Below are 20,189 nucleotides of genomic sequence, written 5' to 3'. Positions count from 1 at the left end.
AGCAATACCTTCATATGACCAGTCAATTCCTCTGTTACTGAGAAATTAGCATTAGAATTGATATGCAAATGAGGTTGAAGAATTGAATAGTAAAATTAAAGCCTTTGTCACTCCAGCTCTATTCCCTGCCCAGTGCCACCTCCACTGGCAAACAGGAAGCCAGGAGGCTAGAAAATGTTGCTGTCATGGGGTTACCGCGACAGTGTGGAGCCAATAGACTGCAGCATTTGAGTGCTCCTACTCCGGCGCTGAGAAGACGCACTTCTCCTTCATTTTAAATGTGTTTATTCCTTCTGGCAAAACAGTGGTTAATCGGCCATGTTGGAAATCCCTGCGTCCAGAGCTGAGCTCAGTTAGCCACTCCTTTTCTCTTTATAATCTGGGCTCTGATGCAAATCCTTGTCAGAGCTAGCTTTATTGCTGCGTGGCTAATGGAGGGAGAGGAGTTGGAATGAGAAGGAGTGTTGAAGGCGTTATCTGTGACTCTTGTTTGGTTTGTATATGTGGTAGTTCCTTATCCTTCTCAATTTTGGTTTAATCCCCTACCTTCACACCCTGCTGCATTCCTCTGTTATATGTGAGTGAATATTTTATATGCCTGGAGTTTTCTGTTAACCTTGTTTGTGTTGCCTTGTTTGTTGGTTTCGTGTACTACGGTGCACAGTAGCGCCCCTCTTCCCTGGGTTTGGGAAGAGAACAGACGGAGGGCTGACTTTGGAAATAAGGCAAGGGAGGCGGCCCCGGCCTATTCACCTTCAGAAGTATCCTGGGGAGTAGGGCGAGCTAGGGCGCCCCCTAGTATTAGGGACAGAGAAGGAGCCCCTAGTCCCGGACCACCCGAAGCTGTGTCATGACAGGTGCACTTCTGCGCACGTTAATCAATTCCTTTGATGTAATTCAAGAAAATCTAAGGGTGCACATATCTGTACATACAGTGACTGCCCTGACAAGAACGAACATATAAGACACTTACCATAATTGACCCTGTCATTATCTTTGCATGCTATTTTTATTGCCTAAGAAGTAAATTCCTTTCATCATGATTATATTGTCATTTTTCTTTCTGATACCCAGTACTATGCAAACGCTTTAGGTGGGTGTACAAAAATGCTGCTATGAGACTGCTTTCAGATATATAAATGTTAATAGTTTATTTTATCAATTAACAAAATGGAAACTAAATTAACAAAAAAATCAAAATCAAATCAATATTTTATGTGACTTTACTTTGCACTCAAAACAGCATCAAAGCATCAAGCATCAATTATTCTGGGTAAACTTCCACCCAGTTTTTGGAACTATTAGAGAACTAACCAAAGATCCTCTATGGATGTAGGCTTGCACAATTCTTTCTTTCTCTAAAGTCACATGCAGACAACTGTAGCTTCACTACTAGTGTGATCCGTCAAAACAATGGATTGCACTCAGACCAATATGAGGCGGTGCACATGTCCAACTCTTTCCTCAGACCAAGTAGTCCAAGGAAAAAAAAAATTGCAGCATGCACAATTTGCCTATGATAATCGGATGGCACTCGCCCATTCATGTCTATGGGTCTGCGATTGGATGACATTCGAGTGTGGTCCGATTTTCACAGATTGACTAAATGAAGATGATGGAGAAACTTTTTTTTCTCCACTCCCGAGAAGATCGTATCACACTCTGTTCAGAGTCTGATCAGAGTGTGATTAGCATAATCGGGCCGTTTTTCTCAGATGGAGAACATATGGTTGTCTGCATCTGCCTTAAATGTAATCTCAGATAGACAGGGTGATGTGGTGATCAGGACTGCGTGGGGGCCAAATTATCACTCCCACGGCTCCTTGTTCTCCTACATGCAGAATATAGTTCTGATTTCAACATCATCAAGTCTACCAGGGAATACTGTACATGAAGAGAGAGAAGGATCTGCGCAAGACGAATATCTTTGGTTAGTTCAAGATGTTTGGAACAACCTTCCTGCCAAGTTCCTTCCAAAACTGTGTGCAAGTCAACCTAGAAGAATTGATGCTTTGATGCTATTTTGAAGGCAATGAGTGGCTACACCAAGCAAATGTTTTATTTTTGTTCATTCACTTTTTATTTTTTTAATTGATCAAAATAAACTAGTAACATTTCTATTTTTGAAAGTAGTTTAACTTTGCAGCATTATTTAGAAACACACCTAAAACTTTTCTACAGTACCGAGTGTGGCGATGTAAAAAAACCTGGTCAATGTAGAATTGCTTGTTGGTGCCCCCTTCTGGCACTAGGCACACATGCGCCGCTAGTCCTCCTCAAGTTATACAGCATTAGTCCCAGAGTCTTTCACTTGCAAGGTTGTTATGGTAATTGTTTTATCTTTAAAGAAACTTTACAATGTTGTGTGAACTGCCCAAAAGGGAAAAGAAAATGGAATAAGATTTTTGTGCTATTTGTGTGCTTGAGTTAATTGGAAGAGAAAAACTTCAGTCTCTTCACTGTCGAGATATAAGCTTTGCTCTAATTCTAATGCCAGATTTATCTCTAGTCCAATTTAGGAACAAAACTAAAAACAAAAATCATTCAGACAGTTCTATTGTCAGAGACACCGCACTACACTCGCTCACAGGGCCAGTGCGCATGTCCTGAGTACAGAAACAGTGCTAAAAGATACCTGTGGAGCGGGCAGCAGAGGTGACAATGCATGCTTCAAACTATTGGTGTCATGGTCCAGTCAGCGCCGGAAAGTAAAGATGCACAGGACCTGAGGACGCAGAAGTTAGCAAGCTGGCACAGGACCTATGGTCATGTGACTGCAAGGGGGCGGGGCTTAGCGTCCTGTATTCAGATAGGACAGGACACCATACAACAACTCAGAGTCAGGCAAAACGGAGGTCACACACAGTACGGGCAAACGAGGCACTGGAGGGACAAACAGACGGGTGTTCAGACAAAGCCAAAGGTCATACACAAGAGGGCGACGTGGTACCAAGGGAATGAGCAGAGAGAAGTCGGGTCACAAGCAGAGAGTCATACACGAGAGGTAGCGCAGTACAAGAGGGACAGGCAGAACTCGTAACAGGGACAGAACCGGATCAAAACCACACAAGCAAGCAAGATATCAGGCACAAGGCACACGTACGCACAAGGTCAACTAACTCAGACGAGGGCAGGAGTATAACTGACACTGGACCCAGGTCCAGTGAGCATTAAATAGCCGCCCTCTGCCAGAGAGAGGAGGAACAATTAACCCCCAGTCTGATCAGGACGGGCCAAAGCGAAACCCTGTCCTGGATCATGACATCTATAGTCTGAAAACTGAGTCCAATTGACTAAAACTTTGGATTAGAAAATGAACATATCTAACTCTGGAGTGGAGGCTTCAATTTTAAGCTGAAAAAGAATACTATTAGTATTTTAGTCTGGAAATACTAAACTACTAAATTGATTAACATTATCTGCCGCATTTGGCAGTCGGGATCACCATGGAAACTGTCAAAGACCTGGGTATAACAGAGACTAAGTGAAAATAGCAACTTTCAATACTCCGACAACAGCAGGAACACTAGAGACAAGCGACATAAATACCACTGAAATCTAGTGGAAGGAAACAACTGCATTAAGATCCGGAAACAAACGACAAAACTTCTAAGATGAATAATTTTGGTGCAAAAAAAAAAGAGAAATCTGCTCTAATCAGAATAATTCCATGCAAAACAGAATATTGTTAACAGCTGGGGCCGGCCACAAGGGTTACATTTGACATTTCTCTAAGTAACTCAGTGAGCAATTGCCTTACTGTGAAATTAGAAAATAACGCAAAAAATTGGTATGAGTTAAATGAAACAAAGTTAGTGATTAGAAGAACAATTATATGAAGATGAAAGTGTGCGAGAAGGAAAAGGACCGCTAAGTTCTCATTGGAAATTATTTACTTGAATTACATTCTATATGAAAAGAAATGGTGTTCCAGAAACGAAATGATAATGAAAATGGCGGAGACAGACCCTGACAAATACTCGGTCATCCAGAGCAAGATTCAGTTGTGTGCTTCTTCCACACAAAGTAAGGCTTACAAGTTCTAGCATGGTCATGTATATCATGTATTTCAGAAGGCTAGTAAGTCTTACCTGTCAAATTTGCTCTACTACAACTGGATGGCAGTCTCATTCTCCTCCACCAAGTAAAGTACAGTCTACCGGTGGCATACTTGTTAGTACTGAAACTTTATTACAGAGATCTTATTCAGAAAGTAGACGCATTTTAGCATTCATTACACTAAGGCTGCACTCACACATCCATATGGCACGTGCTAGTGCTGTCCATTTTTTTTTGGGACAGCACACAGAGCCATAGAGTTTCATTGATACCCAATCCCCTGGAATTCCATGCCTCAACACGTCTGATTATCCACCACCCTCGGATCCTTCAAACGTAACCTGAAAACCCATCTTTTCAGGAAAGCTTACAGCCTGCAATAACCATTCTGCCGCCTCACCACTGCCCGAGCCGCCGCCTCAAAACCACCAGAGCTGCTGCACCCCCGACCTTCTGTCTCTTCCCCACTATCCCATAGAATGTAAGTCTGCAAAGAGAGGGTCCTCTCCCCTCTGTACCAGTCTGTTATTGTAAATTTGTTTACTGTAAACAATATCTATAACTTTGTATGTAACCCCTTCTCATGTACAGCACCATGGAATTAATGGCGCTATATAAATAATAATAATAATAATAATAATAATAATTGATCCATTCACAACATCCATTCTGAAGCCCCACTGTAGTGTTTTTTATTGCAGCGCTGGAGTGGTGCTACTAACGTAAGGCCCCTGCACTTAGTCTTATACTTACCGTCTTCTGCTGCTATGCGCACCACTTGGATTGGTCTCCAGCAGATGTCACTTTTAAAGGGAAGTCTATGAGAGCCTCATTGTGGCTCTCATAGACTTACATTAAGAGCTTGTGACCATTATCTCTGACTCGTGTTCACAAGATGGATGCACGGGACTGGAGCGGGAAAAGCTGAAGATGGTGAGTGCTGAGTATAACATTAGGTGCAAGGATTTTACATTAGTAGCACCACTCCAATACTGCAATAAAAAAGTGCTTTAAGAATGAATCTATGCCTTCAGTTCGTGAGACTCAGAACATATCCAATACTCATCTGTTTTGAGATCAGACTCGGCTATTAAAGTCTATGGGAATCCATGTAAAATGGATAAAACGCTGATGACATACCAAGTACTTCAAGTTCTATCCGAGTTTCATACGTTTTTAACTGATTTATTGCTGAGTCAATGGCTTAAAAGAGTTCAGTCTACCTGCTTCAGTGAAAAGAAAAGGATCAGAAAAAACGGATGCAACTGGAATGATGCCTAAGAAAAAAATTGTTCAGTTTCTATCGGATGGTAACAGGTAGACATATGAATGTGGCATCACAGCATTATAGATTGCCACAATGCTGTCAATTTAGGCCATAAAGCCACTAGTCAGGCTGGGATTTCCAGCAAAATGATCAAATACTCTTACATTACAAGATTGGGAACAATGTCTAAATGTTGCTGTTGCTCATCCTGCCCTTTGTCTCATGTCCTCACTCTTCCCTCCTTTCCACTCCTAATGTGGAAAGGTGTCAACCACATGAGGGCCTTGAAGGCTAGATCCCTTCTATCCCACATGAGGAGACCTCTGTTACAAATTGTGGACCCTTTTACAGATCATTTTTTGGAGCTCAGAATCTTCTACTTCTGCCCTAAGGTTATCCTTACATGTTACTGTGAATAAAGCAAGAGGAGAGCCCTAAGTAATAAAGGAAATACACCTATTCCATACATAGAGATGTTATTACTACTGCATTGGGCAAATCATGCGCAGACCCCGGGAAATTAGCGATATATCACAAGTGTAGTACTGACTATTACAGTAAATTTGAGAAATGTTTCCAATGGACATAACATTATGCTGAAGAATGGATTTAGTGTGTTCTAGATTGCAAAGTGGTTAGGTAAAAATATGGGTCATTAGATTCTTATTCGCCATCAAATGCAATGTTCCTGTTAGATGCGTTCGCAATTGGCTGTGCATCAGTCCGTTTACCAGAGCCCTTTGAATCAAACATATTATGCAAATGTGCAAACCATTGTGATGTATAATACATAGGTTTCCGTTTATTCCACGAATCGGCTGCTCAGAGACTTCTCAGGATGGAATAGCTACTTTAAATTGTATATTTTCTAACCTCATGTATTTTTTATTTTTTACTATGTAACTATAGAAAAATGCATCTAGATTCTTAAAACGTGCAGACCCATCAGCCATTCTGATTTGTGGTTTTCAGTTCTTCCTTTCACTCTATAGTTCTTCCAGTACTTTCATCTAAATGGACTTTCATCAACTAAATGGACCTAAAATGAACATGTCATTCCTCTGGATTAAGTCAAACTATGTGCTCACATCTTACAAATGTATGTTATTTCAGATGTGACATGACAGGTATGAGTTAAGGGTGATGCTATTCTATAGATGCCCAGACCTGTCGTGCGAAATTAAGGAAAATGGCCGCCCTGAATCCTGAAAGTCCTGTTTTAGGTCAGGTCTGAGTATTTACTGCAGTTACGCCCCTTATGTACCTTAGATGACTGTTGGCCAAATGATGGGTCGGCTGATCCTTTGGCTGACAGTTGTATTGGCCACTTCTACCATTCACAAGAGTGCTCACTCTATAAGAAAGCCACTGCCAGACATCTCCATTGGCATCTTATCTCAAGGAGAACAAACAATTAGTAGTCCAAAATTAGATATGTAAGTTCCTTATCTCTGTCTGGGGCTATAGGCACTAGACTGTCAGACTAAAGGCCCCGTCACACATAGTTTTGTGACACAACAGCGATCTCACCAGCGAGATCGCTATGTGTGATAGCGATCAGCGACCGGCCCCCCTGCCGGTATCGCTGATCGCTCTTGGAAACCTCTGGACATTTTTTTCGTCGCTGATCTCCCGCTGGCCAGCACGCATCGTTGTGTGTGACAGGCAGGAGACCAGCGATCAGCGATAAAATAACTAAAAAAAAATATATATATATTACTATTCTCACCTTCCGACGTCCTGCGCAGCATTCCCGCCTCTCTCCACGCTCCGGTCCCAGTGATCCTTTGCAAGAATGACCGCGAGACTTCGCGATCCTGCGAGAACGGAAGTCATCGCGGTAATTCTCGCAAAGGATTACTGGGACCGGAGCGTGGAGAGAGGCGGGAATGCTGCGCGGGACGTCGGAAGGTAAGAATAACAATATTTTTTATTTTAATTCTATTTTTGACATGAATCAGCGGTGAACACAGCGATGCCGCACGCGCGGCGTCGCTGTGCTAATCGCTGGTGAAGCTGTCTGTGTGACAGCTCACCAGCGATCACATAGCGATTCACCAGCAATCCTGACATGTTGATATCATTGTCGGGATCGCTGGTAAGTCGCTTAGTGTGATGGGGCCTTAACCCATCGATGTCGGCAGGTTCAGCCAACGATAGTCAAATGTGTATGGAGGGGGCTTTACACTTGACCCCAAACATCATTATATCTAAATCAGAAGCAGCTATCTGATGAGAAGAGAAACATCTTCTAAAGACAAATTACTCTTCATCAGGAAGACAGCAGTTCAGAAGCATTTTATGGTTACGTTACTGTATGAGATGCATACTCTACTATATACAATGTAAAGAGTATTCAGCAAAGAACCGCTAATTAACAGTTTAAGACTTAAGAGAAAAAATACCTTAATGACTGGATTGCTTCATCCAATTCTGATGTACCAACACAGAAAACACTTCAGGTGCTAGCTCAGTTGTGCCACCTCTCTGCAGCAATATGGTTCCATTTCCAAGTCCAAAATTCTCTGTCACTGAGAATGTCTAAATCTCAGTTATGTTAATCCATTAGTTGTTTGCTAATTAAATGCGATTCAAGATGGACTTTAAGCAAATGACATTATTTTTGTAAAACTGAGCAAGTGAGATCCAGGTTATTTGTATGGAAGCCTAGAAAATTGTATCTAATACACAGGATATTTGCTGTCCACATACTGTGGCTTTCTGCCTCCAATCCGTCTATTCAGGTTGTATAAGTATACAAGACAAGATGGCTGCTTTCCTGGTGAGTCTTTTCATTTGGCAGTGTGCGGCTGACAAATGAATGCAGACCAGAAACTATTTGAAGCTTATGGACATTATTGGCACAATTTAAGGAAAAAAACAGCCATTTTGTTTTCAGGAAGCCCATATACTATTCATTCATTGGACGCCAACAGAATTGCCTCTAATGCCCAGATACACAGGGTGTGGGCACCTTATACAACGTGTATGAGTTCAATGCCTTTGGATTAGATTTTTTTTAGAATACGCATTCGATTTTTCTCTTTATGTTGACAATAAGGGGGAGTGCGGAGGCTGTCTGCATTATTTTAAGTCTGAAATCTGTCAAAATAAATCATTTTGAGTGGGAAGAATGTTTGATCGAGTCGATAGAAGGACAGACTCAAGTGAATAAAGGGAACAACATATTTTATGTGAGATGAAAGATTATGCAAAACCTTTTTGTAATACAAATTTATGGTGAATTTATTATGGAAAGGATAGAATCAAAGAACCTCCAGGGATTGCAATGACTCCCATGTCAGATGTGCTGAAAATAAATCTGAAGATTGGGGTCTAACCGTAATAACATGAAATCTTCATCTGCTTGGTTATAACAACAATAGATTGGCATTACATAGTAGGTATCTGCAGTGTGAACGGTGTACCAACATCTGACTTCACCAGATTAAGATATTAACATTGTAGCTGTCGTACATATCCAATCACAGTTCTTACTACATGACTAAAGTTGTGTCTTTCATCCTAAAGAGAACCTGTCATCAGATTCATGCTGCCAGAACAATGGACAACATGAATCAGACAGTGGCTGTGCGTGCAGATACCCTGTACCAGCCTGTCTGACTAGTCCGAAGAAGATCCCCAACAGAATTCTCTCTGCCCTCCTTCAGTTCACTGACAGCTGTCTCCCAATATATGTTTATATACACTTAGTTGAAGAGTGATCCTCATGCACCACTGGTGGCTCCATGCTGACGCGTGCTTACTACCACAAGGTCCAAAGCAGTAGAAAATCCAAGATTCCGAGTTACCAGACAAAAATAGGGATAAAACATAACCTTTATTCCATCCTTAGAAGTCACATGGTTAAATAAAATTGAGGTAGATGAGTGAAGCAACATTTCATTTTAATCAGTATAACAGCGGCAACATGACAAAGTCTGTAGTTTACTGAACAAAATCCTGCTGACAGGTTCCCTTTAAGATTTACTCAACATCAGTACGACCCACCACATTCCTTTTAATGGACCCCACTTATCTACAAAGAAGAGTTGTTGACACCAGACAAAAAGTTGATAAGGGTAAGAACACTTAGGACTTAAGGCCCTTTTACATTTAGCGATGCACCAGCGATCCGACCAGCGATATGACCCGGTCAGGATCGCTGGTGCATCGCTAAATGATCGCTAGTGAGCTTTCATACAGAAAGATCTCACAGCGATGCAGCAGCGACGCAGCGCACGATACTCACCTTTCACACACAGCGATCCTGATGTCCTCCCGCCCGCGTCCAGCGTCGCTCGTCTCACACAGCAGGAAGTCTCAGCAGGAAGCGCCCGACGAGAAATGGAGCCGGGCATTTTCGCGCGATCAGCGATGGACAGCGGGGGAGCCGTCGTTGGTAAGTATCACACATAGCGATGTCGCTAGCAATATCGCTATAACGTCACAAAATCAGTGACGTTTTAGCGATATTGCTAGCGATATCGCTTAGTGTAAAACCCCCTTTACCCTAAGTTTAAGGGAAAGTGTTATGAATAGGTCACCGAGGAGGATGGCAGGAATAGGCTAGGCCACCAGGAAACCAGAAAAGTTGGTAACTTAGCGGATTGCAGACCGCTAATCCTAACAACACAACTAGCAGTAGCCGTGGGGCGTACCTACGATGCCCTAGACGCCTCGGCACAGCCGGAGAACTAACTAAACTTAAAGTGAGAAAGGTGAAATCTAAACTGCCCCAGAGTAGAACCCAAAAGAAATAGATAGCCCCCAAACATATATTGTCGGTGAGACAAGATGAGGCACAAACACAGGCAGAAAATAGACTGAGCAAATGATGGGGCCTAAACTGTCTAGATAGGATAGGAAAGGAAAGACGCTGTCTGCAATCACGCAAAAAACCTAAAAAAATCCAACACGTCTGATGTACAAAATACACTGAAGTCTCACGACCTCTCCCCCACTATATCAGCATTCTGGTGTGAACTGGCAGCAAAGCAAAAGAGACTAATATAACAGGGGACTGAACAAACTGACACAAGCTGTAACATATGGAGCGGGGTACAGCACTGCCCCAGCAGGGAGCACGCTGAACCCTCACAGCAAAGCAGAAAGAGGCAAAACCCGATCAGATGCAAAGGATTAGCAAATGAACAACTTAACTGAAAAATGCAGGATCAGGCAGGAGACAGCTGATCTCAAAATGCACAGGAAGAAACCAATCACCAGCAGCAACTGAGGGAAGCCTTCTCACTTATATCCTCCCAGTCAGTAAACCCTGATTTCCAATCATCGTTGTCAGGTGGCAGACTTCTATCAACCTGGCCAGCTCCACTACCCGCAGTAACCACCAGAGGGAGCCCTGACTCAGAAGTCAGATCAAGAGAATTCACAAAAGGAAAGCATGTGAAGCAAAACTTCAAATTGTTCATTAAAAAGTCCATTTCCTATCTTTACATTGGACCATCCACCTGTGCCTCTAAATTTATATTGTTAAAGCTGCAAACCTCCATGTACTCTGAAGACATTCCATCCCATTACATTTAAAATACTATCCCCTCCTGTCTTGCTTGCATAAATCCCCATCAAGCAATATAAACTCCATTATCTCTGAGCCATGCTTAGTAACAATCATGCTTCTGGGTCATATAAAACTAGGAAACTGTTAATACCTTTAAAGTGAATCTTACACCACATTTTGGCTATTTCACCTGAGAGCACCATAATGTAGGGGGACAGAGACACTGATCCCAGCGATGTGTCACTTACTGTACTGCTTGCTATCATTTTTATAAAATCCCTGTTTTATCTGTTGCAGATCTAGCATTTCTCTGAATGCTGAGCTTAGTATATCCCTGTCCACCTTACTAATTAACAGCTTTCTATGCACACTGTGTATAGGCAGAAAGCTGGCAATTAGTGGAGGGGGTGTGGTTATATCAAGCTCATGATTACGAGGACTTCATGGCAGAAGGTTTATTAGTCCTCTAGTTATAGTCTGCTGATAAAATGATTCATCAAAACTACAGCAAGTAGTGCAATAAGTGACAAATCACTGGGATCAATGTCTATGTCTCTACATTATGCTGTTCTCAGATTAGATGGCAAAAATCTGGTAACAAATTCCCTATAACTAATAAGTATGACCCTTACGTACTTTTACTAAGCACACTTGATCTGATTTGGGCTTGTACACTAGCAGGTTGGCTAACTGTGAATATTGCAAGTGATTCCAATGGTTGTACATGGAATAATGAACCACTAGAAAAGGCTTATATCAGCGTGGATGTGACGTCAGGCACGGATGCGTCTACAAATTATTGTTATCTCATCAGTATTAATGTAAATCAATGTTATGTTCTGCGTTTGCAGCCTGACAGGACATTTTACATTTCATTGTGAATTTTCCAGGCGTCATACTGGACAGGTTATAACAAATTAACAAATTCATATTATTAGACAGCATAATGGAAAGCTATTAAATAGATTTAATAGCACATTTTAGTCCTGCTAAAGTAAAAGGGTAACACAATAGCGATAGATTGATGCTTTCTTGTGTAACGTGTAGGAATGCTGGACTAATGCTGATGAATGTGCCCATGGTGTAGTATTTAAGATATTCAATAATGTAAAAGCGGAATATGGTTAAACAACCATGTACAAGGATGTAGAGGTTCACTTAGTACTATACATGCGATGCATTACTTATGTACAAGCATTCCCTATACATACATTATGCAGTCCCGTGAAACAGCTGAGCAGCGGGGGCATAAAGAGTCGGACCCCCACTAATCTAATATTGATGGCCTGTACTAAGGCTAGGTCATCAGTATCAAAGAACTCAAAACATTCCTATACTTTATTCACGTTGCAGTTACCAGTAACACCCGCACATCGAGAACATTATCATATACATTTAGTCTAGCAGGCACAAAAAGCGATAATGAATACTTGTTCACTCAATCTGTAACTTATTGGTTATATTGAATACGCCAATTTTAGATTCATGTCCATGATATACCGATCAAACTTAAATGTAACATAGTTTGGGAATCTGAATAATTATTCTTGTGTGTATTGTTAGTGTACAGAAGAAGAAATCAGCTTAAGAAATGTATTACAGTAAATTGACATATAATATTTTTCCTGGTCTGGTTGTAAAATCATCACTGACTAAAATTCCATATTTCCAATCATCTCACTGATCCCTTCAATCAATCAATCAAATTTATTATCGCCAAGTACATATTACATATATACAAGGAATTCTTTGTGGCAAAGAGGCAACATAATATATAACAACAGATACAACAAGTAACATCTAACAAGACAGATACAGTATATAGTCTACACATGACGATTTAATTGTTGAACAGAGAGTGGATAGAAGCTGTTCATATGGCGGTTGGTGCTGCATTTGGGGACTCTGAAGCGACGTCCTGAAGGGAGTAGTTGGAATGAGGAGTGTCCCGGGTGAGAGGGATCGGATGAAATTTTCAATGCGTGGGATCGAATACTCTTATCATAAAGATCCTGGATTTTAGGCAGGGGGGAACCTATAATTCTCTCTGCCATTCTGAAAGTCCTTTGTAAGCGGAGTTTGTCATGCGCAGTGGCTCCCCCATACCAGACTATCAGAGAGGAACAAATCACAGATCTGATGACAGCATTAAAGAATAAGATCAGCAGATTTTTAGAAAAACCATATCTTTTCAGCTGATGCAGGAAGAACATCCTCTGTTGTGCTTTTCTTATAACAGCATCCACGTTTTTCCCCCATTTAAGATCATGAGAGATGATAACACCAAGGAATTTGGTCTCTGTGACCCTAAGAACCACTTCGTCATGGATGTAGATTGGAAGTATCTCATGTTGATCTTTCCTAAAATCCACAACCATCTCAGCAGTTTTTTTAGTGTTGAGTACAAGATTATTGGCTTTACACCAGTCACATATTCTTTCCACCTCACTCCGATACAAGTCTTCAGCATTTCCCCTGATGAGACCAATCAGTGTCATATCATCGGCAAATTTCAAGATTTTTACTGAGTCTGCTGAAGAGATGCAATCATTCGTATAGAGAGAAAACAGTAACGGGGACAAAACACACCCCTGAGGTGCCCCGATGTTTGTGACCAAGGTGTCCGAAGTGAATGGTCCAACTTTTACACTCTGTATCCTGGCTGTCAGGAAGTTATAAATCCACAAGCATAAGTTGAGAGGGACTCCAAGAGCTACCATTTTCTTATGAAGTAAATTCGGATCAATGGTATTGAACGCTGAGTTAAAGTCCATGAAAAGAATCCGGACATATGAGTGCAGTTCATCTGTATGATCCAAAATGTACTTCAGTGCCAGATTGACAGTGTCGTTTGCCGAACGATTCTCCTTATTGGCAAACTGAAGCGGGTCCCATAGCTTCTGCGTGAATTTTATCAGGTGGGACATCATAATTCTTTCGAAGACTTTCATAGCTACAGATGTGAGTGCTACTGGTCTATAGTCGTTCAACTCAGAGGATCCCACTTTCTTGGGGACAGGGATAATTGTGGAATTTTTCCAACACTGAGGTACAACGCACTCTTTCAGTGACACATTGTATATATTTGTCAGTATAGGGGCAAGCTGGGTAGCACATACTTTCAGACACATTGGAGATACACCATCAGGGCCAGGTGCCTTTTTGACCTTAAGTCCCTTCAGGATGCGTATCACCTCTGCCTCGGAGATCACTACTTGGGTGTTGCACAATGAATGATCTTTACAGAGGCGTATCTAGGCTTTCTGGCACCCGGGGCAAGAATTCGGTTCGGCGCCCCCGCCCATATGCGACTTGAACACTTAGCCATGTACCTGCGAGCTGCTCCTCCTATTGCTCTCAATGTTCAGTAAAAAACTGAGAGAAGCTGCAAGAGAAGCTTGTTCTCACAGGACTATAGGTATGAAAATCTCATATGAGTGAAGTGTCCGTGTGATGACTACTGGAACCTGCAGAGCTGAATCCTGACATTGCAGCTTCTGAATTCTCACAACAAATGCACTGCACACTTTTAGGATTCTCCCTTGCTGATGTACAGTCATGTCAGCACAAGTATGTGATTTATATACTTCTGGCCACATTCCGACCAGACGTGCCCGGCCTCGCTCCGTTCATTTTCATTGAGTGAGGCCACACATGTCTAGTCAGCATGTGACCGCATGTATGTAATTTACCGGCACGAGAGAATCCTAACAGCATTCAGTGAGCACTGTGAGAATTCAGAAGTCTGCAGTCACATAGAATGACAGCAGACTCAGCACAAACCTGGACAACCCCTTTAATGTTCCTAACAAATAAAAACATGAGAACAAGTCAGTATCACAAATAACATTTACATCCAAGTACCTTATAGATGACGTCGTCTCTGCAGTCGTTCTCCTTTTCTTCTAGACCCCATGATGAGTTTTCTCATCCACATCTCGTCTCTGTAGATGTCCATCTTCTCCGGTCTTCTGCAGCAAATCTCCACACGACGCCCTTAAAGATAGAAGTGTCATTATAATGCTCCTAAATAAAAATATCTGCAATATACTGTCGCCTCACACTATTCCCCTCTAGCATCCCACCTGTTCACCATACTGTCTCCTCATATATTTACCCCCTCACTCTCTGTACTGTCTGCTCACACATATCCCTGACTCCCCATACTGTGTCCATCCACATACATTAACGCATTCGCACCCCATACTGTCTGCACCAATCCCCCATACTGTTTCCTCATACATAGTCTTTATTTTGTGTCCTCAAATCTCCCCACACATTAAATCCCCCCATCCCCAATCCCCCACATACATTAAGTACCCCCATCCCCATTCAAAATCCCCCCACACATTAACCCAATCCCCACTCATTAACCCCCATCAGCACTCCAAATACCCCCACACATTAACCCAATCCCCACTCATTAACCCCATCACATTAAATAACCCCCATCTCCACTCCAAATCCCCCCACACATTAACCCCATGGCATCCCCACTCATTAACCCCCACACACATTAACCCCCATCCCCACTCTAAATACCCCCACACATTAACCGCCATTCCCTCTACAAATCCCCCCACCCACACATTAAATAACCATCTGCACTCCAAATACCCCCACACATTAACCCCCATCCCCATTCATTAACCCCCGCACACATTAACCCCCATCACATTAAATAACCCCCATCTCCAGTCCAAATCCCCCCACACATTAACCCCATGGCATCCCCACTCATTAACCCCCCCACACATTAACCGCCATCCCCTCTACAAATCCCCCCACACATTAAATAACCATCTGCACTCCAAATACCCCCCACACATTAACCCCCATCCCCATTCATTAACCCCCACACACATTAACCCCCATCCCCATTCATTAACCCCCGCACACATTAACCCAATCCCCACTCATTAACCCCCATCACATTAAATAACCCCCATCTCCACTCCAAATCCCCCCACACATTAACCCCATGGCATCCCCACTCATTAACCCCCACACACATTAACCCCCATCCCCACTCTAAATACCCCCACACATTAACCGCCATCCCCTCTACAAATCCCCCCCATCTCCACTCATTAACACCCCCCATCTCCCATCTTCGGTGGTTCTTCAGCTCCACAGTGGAGCACACTTACCACCAGCGTTTGCTCTGGGCGCCGGGGAGTGACGTCAGCAGCGTGATCACATGACCTGATCACGCTGCTGACGTCGCTCTGGCCCGGCGGTCAGAGCTTCAATTGTACTGGCGTCTGTATAGACGCCAGTACAATTGTTCCATGGGAGCAGGCACGGCCTCCTTCTCTGCGCCGACTGTCAGCTTGACAGCTGACACAAAGAACCGCCGACTCTCAGGCTGGGGGGCGGCAGAACGCAGCCGCCAGGGAGGACACTGCGGACCGCTGCATTAGGCGGCCCGACTGCGCCCCCCTGCTGGCTGCGCCCGGGGCAACTGCCCCGGCTGCCCCCCCTAGATACACCACTGGATCTTTATATGAACAGACTGAGGAGCTTAGAGATGAATAGCCACTGTGTGTAGAGCTTGCCTCAAATCTGCAGTAGAATTCATTTAACTCTGCTGCCAGACTTCTGCTGGGGTTCACTATAGTGGGGTGGCTTTTATAATTGGTGACCTCTCTTAATCCTCTCCATGCAGATCTAGTATCTTTTGATGAGAACCTTTCCTCCAGAATCTTTGCATACTCGTGTTTGGCTAACTTGATCTCTTTAGATAGCGAGTTCCTAAGTTTCTTGAATTCAGTAATATCGCCTGCTTTATAAGCCTCCTCTTTTCTCTTACGGATCAACCTGACTTTATTTGTAAACCACGGCTTGTTGTTTCCCCGAAAGTGGACAGATTTGGATGGAATAAACGTGTCTTCACAAAAACGGAAATATGAGGACACTGCATCAACCCATTCATCCAGACCCGAGCATGTTTCCTGGAATACCTCCCAGTCCGTGCATTCAAAGCATGCTTGTAGTTGCAATTTTGCCTCCTCAGACCATGTCTTCTTTGTATTAACTGTAGGTTTGGATGTTTTCAACCTTTGCCTGTAGGCTGGAATTAAATGAATTAGACAATGATCTGAACAGCCCACTGCTGCTCTCCTCACTGCCCTGTAGGCCCCTTTTATGACTGTATAGCAGTGATCAAGCGTATTGTTCTCTCTCGTGAAGTAGTTTATATGTTGAGTAAATTTGGGGAGATCCAGGTTGAGTTTTCCTTTGTTAAAGTCCCCCATTACGATCACAAATGCTTCTGGAGATCCTTTCTCCCATTCTGATATTTTGCAAGCTAATTCACCAATAGCAGCTTTAACAGATGCTTGAGGGGGAATATATACTGCAACCAGAACCATAGATGAAAACTCTCTTGGAGAGTAAAATGGTCTACAATTGAGTGCAAGGTACTCTAGATCTGGAGAGCAACCTTTTCCCAGTATGTTAACATCACAGCACCAGCTAGTGTTGATGTAGAGACATACCCCACCCCCCTTTGTTTACCTGAAGCTACACAATCACGGTCAGCTTTGTAGATAACAAAACCAGGTAGATCCAGACTACAATCAGGGATGGTCTCATTCAACCAGGTCTCAGTAAAACAAAGAGCAGCTGAATTGGCCATATCAGATCTCATGTTACAAAGTAAGCTCACATCCTCCATTTTGTTAGATAAGGAACGGACATTAGCCAAGTGGAGTGAAGGAAGAGCTGTTCTGAACCCTCTCCTCCGAAGGCGTGCCAGGACGCCTCCTCTCCTACCTCTCTTGCAGTACACCTCCACATTTTTCACAGAAGTAATGGATTTTATGTACTCAATTGTTGAATTAGCAATCATGCTCCAAGAAAGGGAGTCCATGAGAAATTGCGGATGATTCCAGAATAATAAATTGTCCCTTGAAATCATGAGTAGGTTTACAGAGTGCAGTGGCCATGATTACACTCAGCTTGTAGCTATAAAGACTGAACAGTCACAGCTTAGCAGAGTTAAATGTACAACTTTCCATAAAGGGTGCTCCCAGCACTGCTGGGGGGGAGGGCATGGGTGCAACAAGACAGGGACATCAGAGGACACGCCAACAGTCAGTCCAAACCTGCCCAGCTCACCCCTTCAGCTCCACCTGGACCACAAGATCTCCAGAACATCTCCAGCACCGCACACTCCACCAGCTTTCCTATCCCGGGATCATCTGCATGCTGGAAATGGGTACAAGTTGTAGGAAAGTTGGCAGGCAGCCAGCAGCTTCACTCTCTCCCAGCTGAATCCAGGCACGGAGCTCCACGAGGACAGAAAGACACCGGTCCCAGCTGATCGCAGTCTCCACACTACTCCCAGCTCTGCCGAATCCTGTAGCTACGCAATGGTGACTGTACCATATTAGCAGGTCCACTGAAAGAGCAGACAATACAGAATATTCACCCCTGGACAAGTTAGTGTGAATCATTTCCCATTCACGTTATCTTATTATATTTAGTGATCCCACCTTTTTATCTGTCACCAGGTTTCCCTATGTTAGCTGTATCCACAGCCTTTCATATGTCTAGAGTAGTATTCCTGCAACCTCTTCATAAGATCGCTGCTGCCCATTCATACCTAAAAAATGCCTTTATAATTGTTCCTCTCCATATGCTACTCGGCTCTGAGCGGTGCGATGGGCATCACCACCAGTCTGTGCTCAGCACCTTCACTGTCCCACCAATCACCATCTCTCCGGCCTTGATTGACATGGCAGACATCCATGCAGCCTGTTCCTCCTGAATAGCTCTCCTCCCCTACTTTGCAGACACAGCAGTTGAATGGACTCTGGATGATGGCGGAGACATCAGCCACATCAATCAAGGCTGGAGAGACAGTGATGGTGGGGACAGAGGAGGAGCTGAGTACAGTCTGGAGATGCCCACTACTCAGTTCCAATTACCATATGGAAAGGAATAACTATAAAAGGCACCTTCTTAGGAGAGCTGTGAGCTTACAAAGAGGTTGCAGGAATATTATTCCAGACAGCTAAAAGTGGCACATATGGTTTATTAATGGAAAATCTCGTGAGTGGTACATAGTTGTGGCTCTATCAAAGTGAGACTCATGACGTTAGCAAAATGAAAATATGCTATGAAGAGGTGAAGACTCGAAATCTGATTTTCCAAATCTAATCTTCTTGTTTCCATCAGTAGAATCTAGGTACCACTTATGGTGCTTATTAGCCTGTATTTTGTCAATGGAGATAGGAAATGCAATCGCCTCCATCACTGCAATGACATACCACAGACACCAAAAATCTAATTCTGTTAACTCTGCTGGGAAGAGCAATTGTGGGGAATTGGATCTTCCCGCACGTGCTTTTTCCTTCAACAAAAATTACTTCACTGATAAAGGGAACAATTAGTTTCAGATAGATGAGAAGAAGATAGCTGTAAATGCAGTTTACTAATGTTGAGTCTTTGACTTAAATTCCATATATTATTTTATTTGTCCTTTATTGAGTAGTATTTTTCAGTGCATTGCTTATCTCCGGGGCAAGTCTCATAACTAGACACATATATTCTGTGTAATGTGTACAGAATTTATTAGAAATATTTCTTTTTCAGCTGCTTAGGCAATGATCGTTGATTGTGATAGCCGATTAATGTTTTCTCTTTGTTATCCATTATTTACAGAACTGGTTGACGAGATTTGGCTACTTGCCTCCACCAGATCCAGTTACAGGACAGTTGCAGACGCAGGAGGAGTTGTCGAAAGCAATAAAGGCAATGCAAGAATTTGGTGGACTAAAACCTACTGGAATACTCGGTGAGATTAGACTGTACAAGTATTAGTCCAAAGATGAAGTCTCCATACTTTGGGAATGCTCAATTTATTTCTAAATTGTGTTCTGTATGGTTACAATGCATTAGAAATGGATCCATCTCCCATGAAGGACAGGAAAAATATATATTCTTGTACCGTGTTAGCCAGTAGATAAAAAAATATTAAAATTTGAGAGTCCTCAGTGGTTGATACCTTTTAATGGCTAACTAAATCTGAAGAGTTACATATTTATGCACAAGAGAACACATCTTATCTATTGTATTATTCCTGTATCCTCTTGTGCATAAATATGTGACTTCAGATTTTGTGTTATTCTCTGCCTGATGAAGAGACCTGAATAGTCTCAAAAGTTTGCAATTTGTTACCATTTTTTCAGTTAGCCATTAAAAGGCACCATGAAGGCATGGGAGAAGGTTGTTGGTCAGGTGAGACCAAAATAGAACTTTTTGGTTTCACCTCCGCTCGCTGTATTTGGAGGAAGAAGAAGGATGAATACAAGCTCAAGAACACCATCCTAATAG

General features: G+C 42.7%; 1 protein-coding gene across 3 annotated transcripts in view; it reads left to right on the top strand.

Annotated features, from left to right (window-relative positions):
- MMP17 (matrix metallopeptidase 17) overlaps positions 1 to 20,189 on the top strand; it is a 253,619-nt gene that overhangs the window by 125,083 nt on the left and 108,347 nt on the right. For all 3 annotated transcript variants that reach the window (XM_073557032.1, XM_073557033.1, XM_073557034.1), the window contains exon 2: positions 19,518 to 19,650. In XM_073557032.1, coding sequence (XP_073413133.1) covers positions 19,518 to 19,650 — 133 coding nt within the window. The remainder of the gene's footprint in view (positions 1 to 19,517; positions 19,651 to 20,189) is intronic.

Source organism: Dendrobates tinctorius, unplaced genomic scaffold (assembly GCF_039654945.1).
Source record: "Dendrobates tinctorius isolate UK_male_01 unplaced genomic scaffold, ASM3965494v1 ptg000243l, whole genome shotgun sequence".
NCBI lineage: Eukaryota > Metazoa > Chordata > Amphibia > Anura > Dendrobatidae > Dendrobates > Dendrobates tinctorius.
Note: the sequence above shows the minus strand (reverse complement) of the source record. Positions and strands in the feature narration are given on the sequence as shown.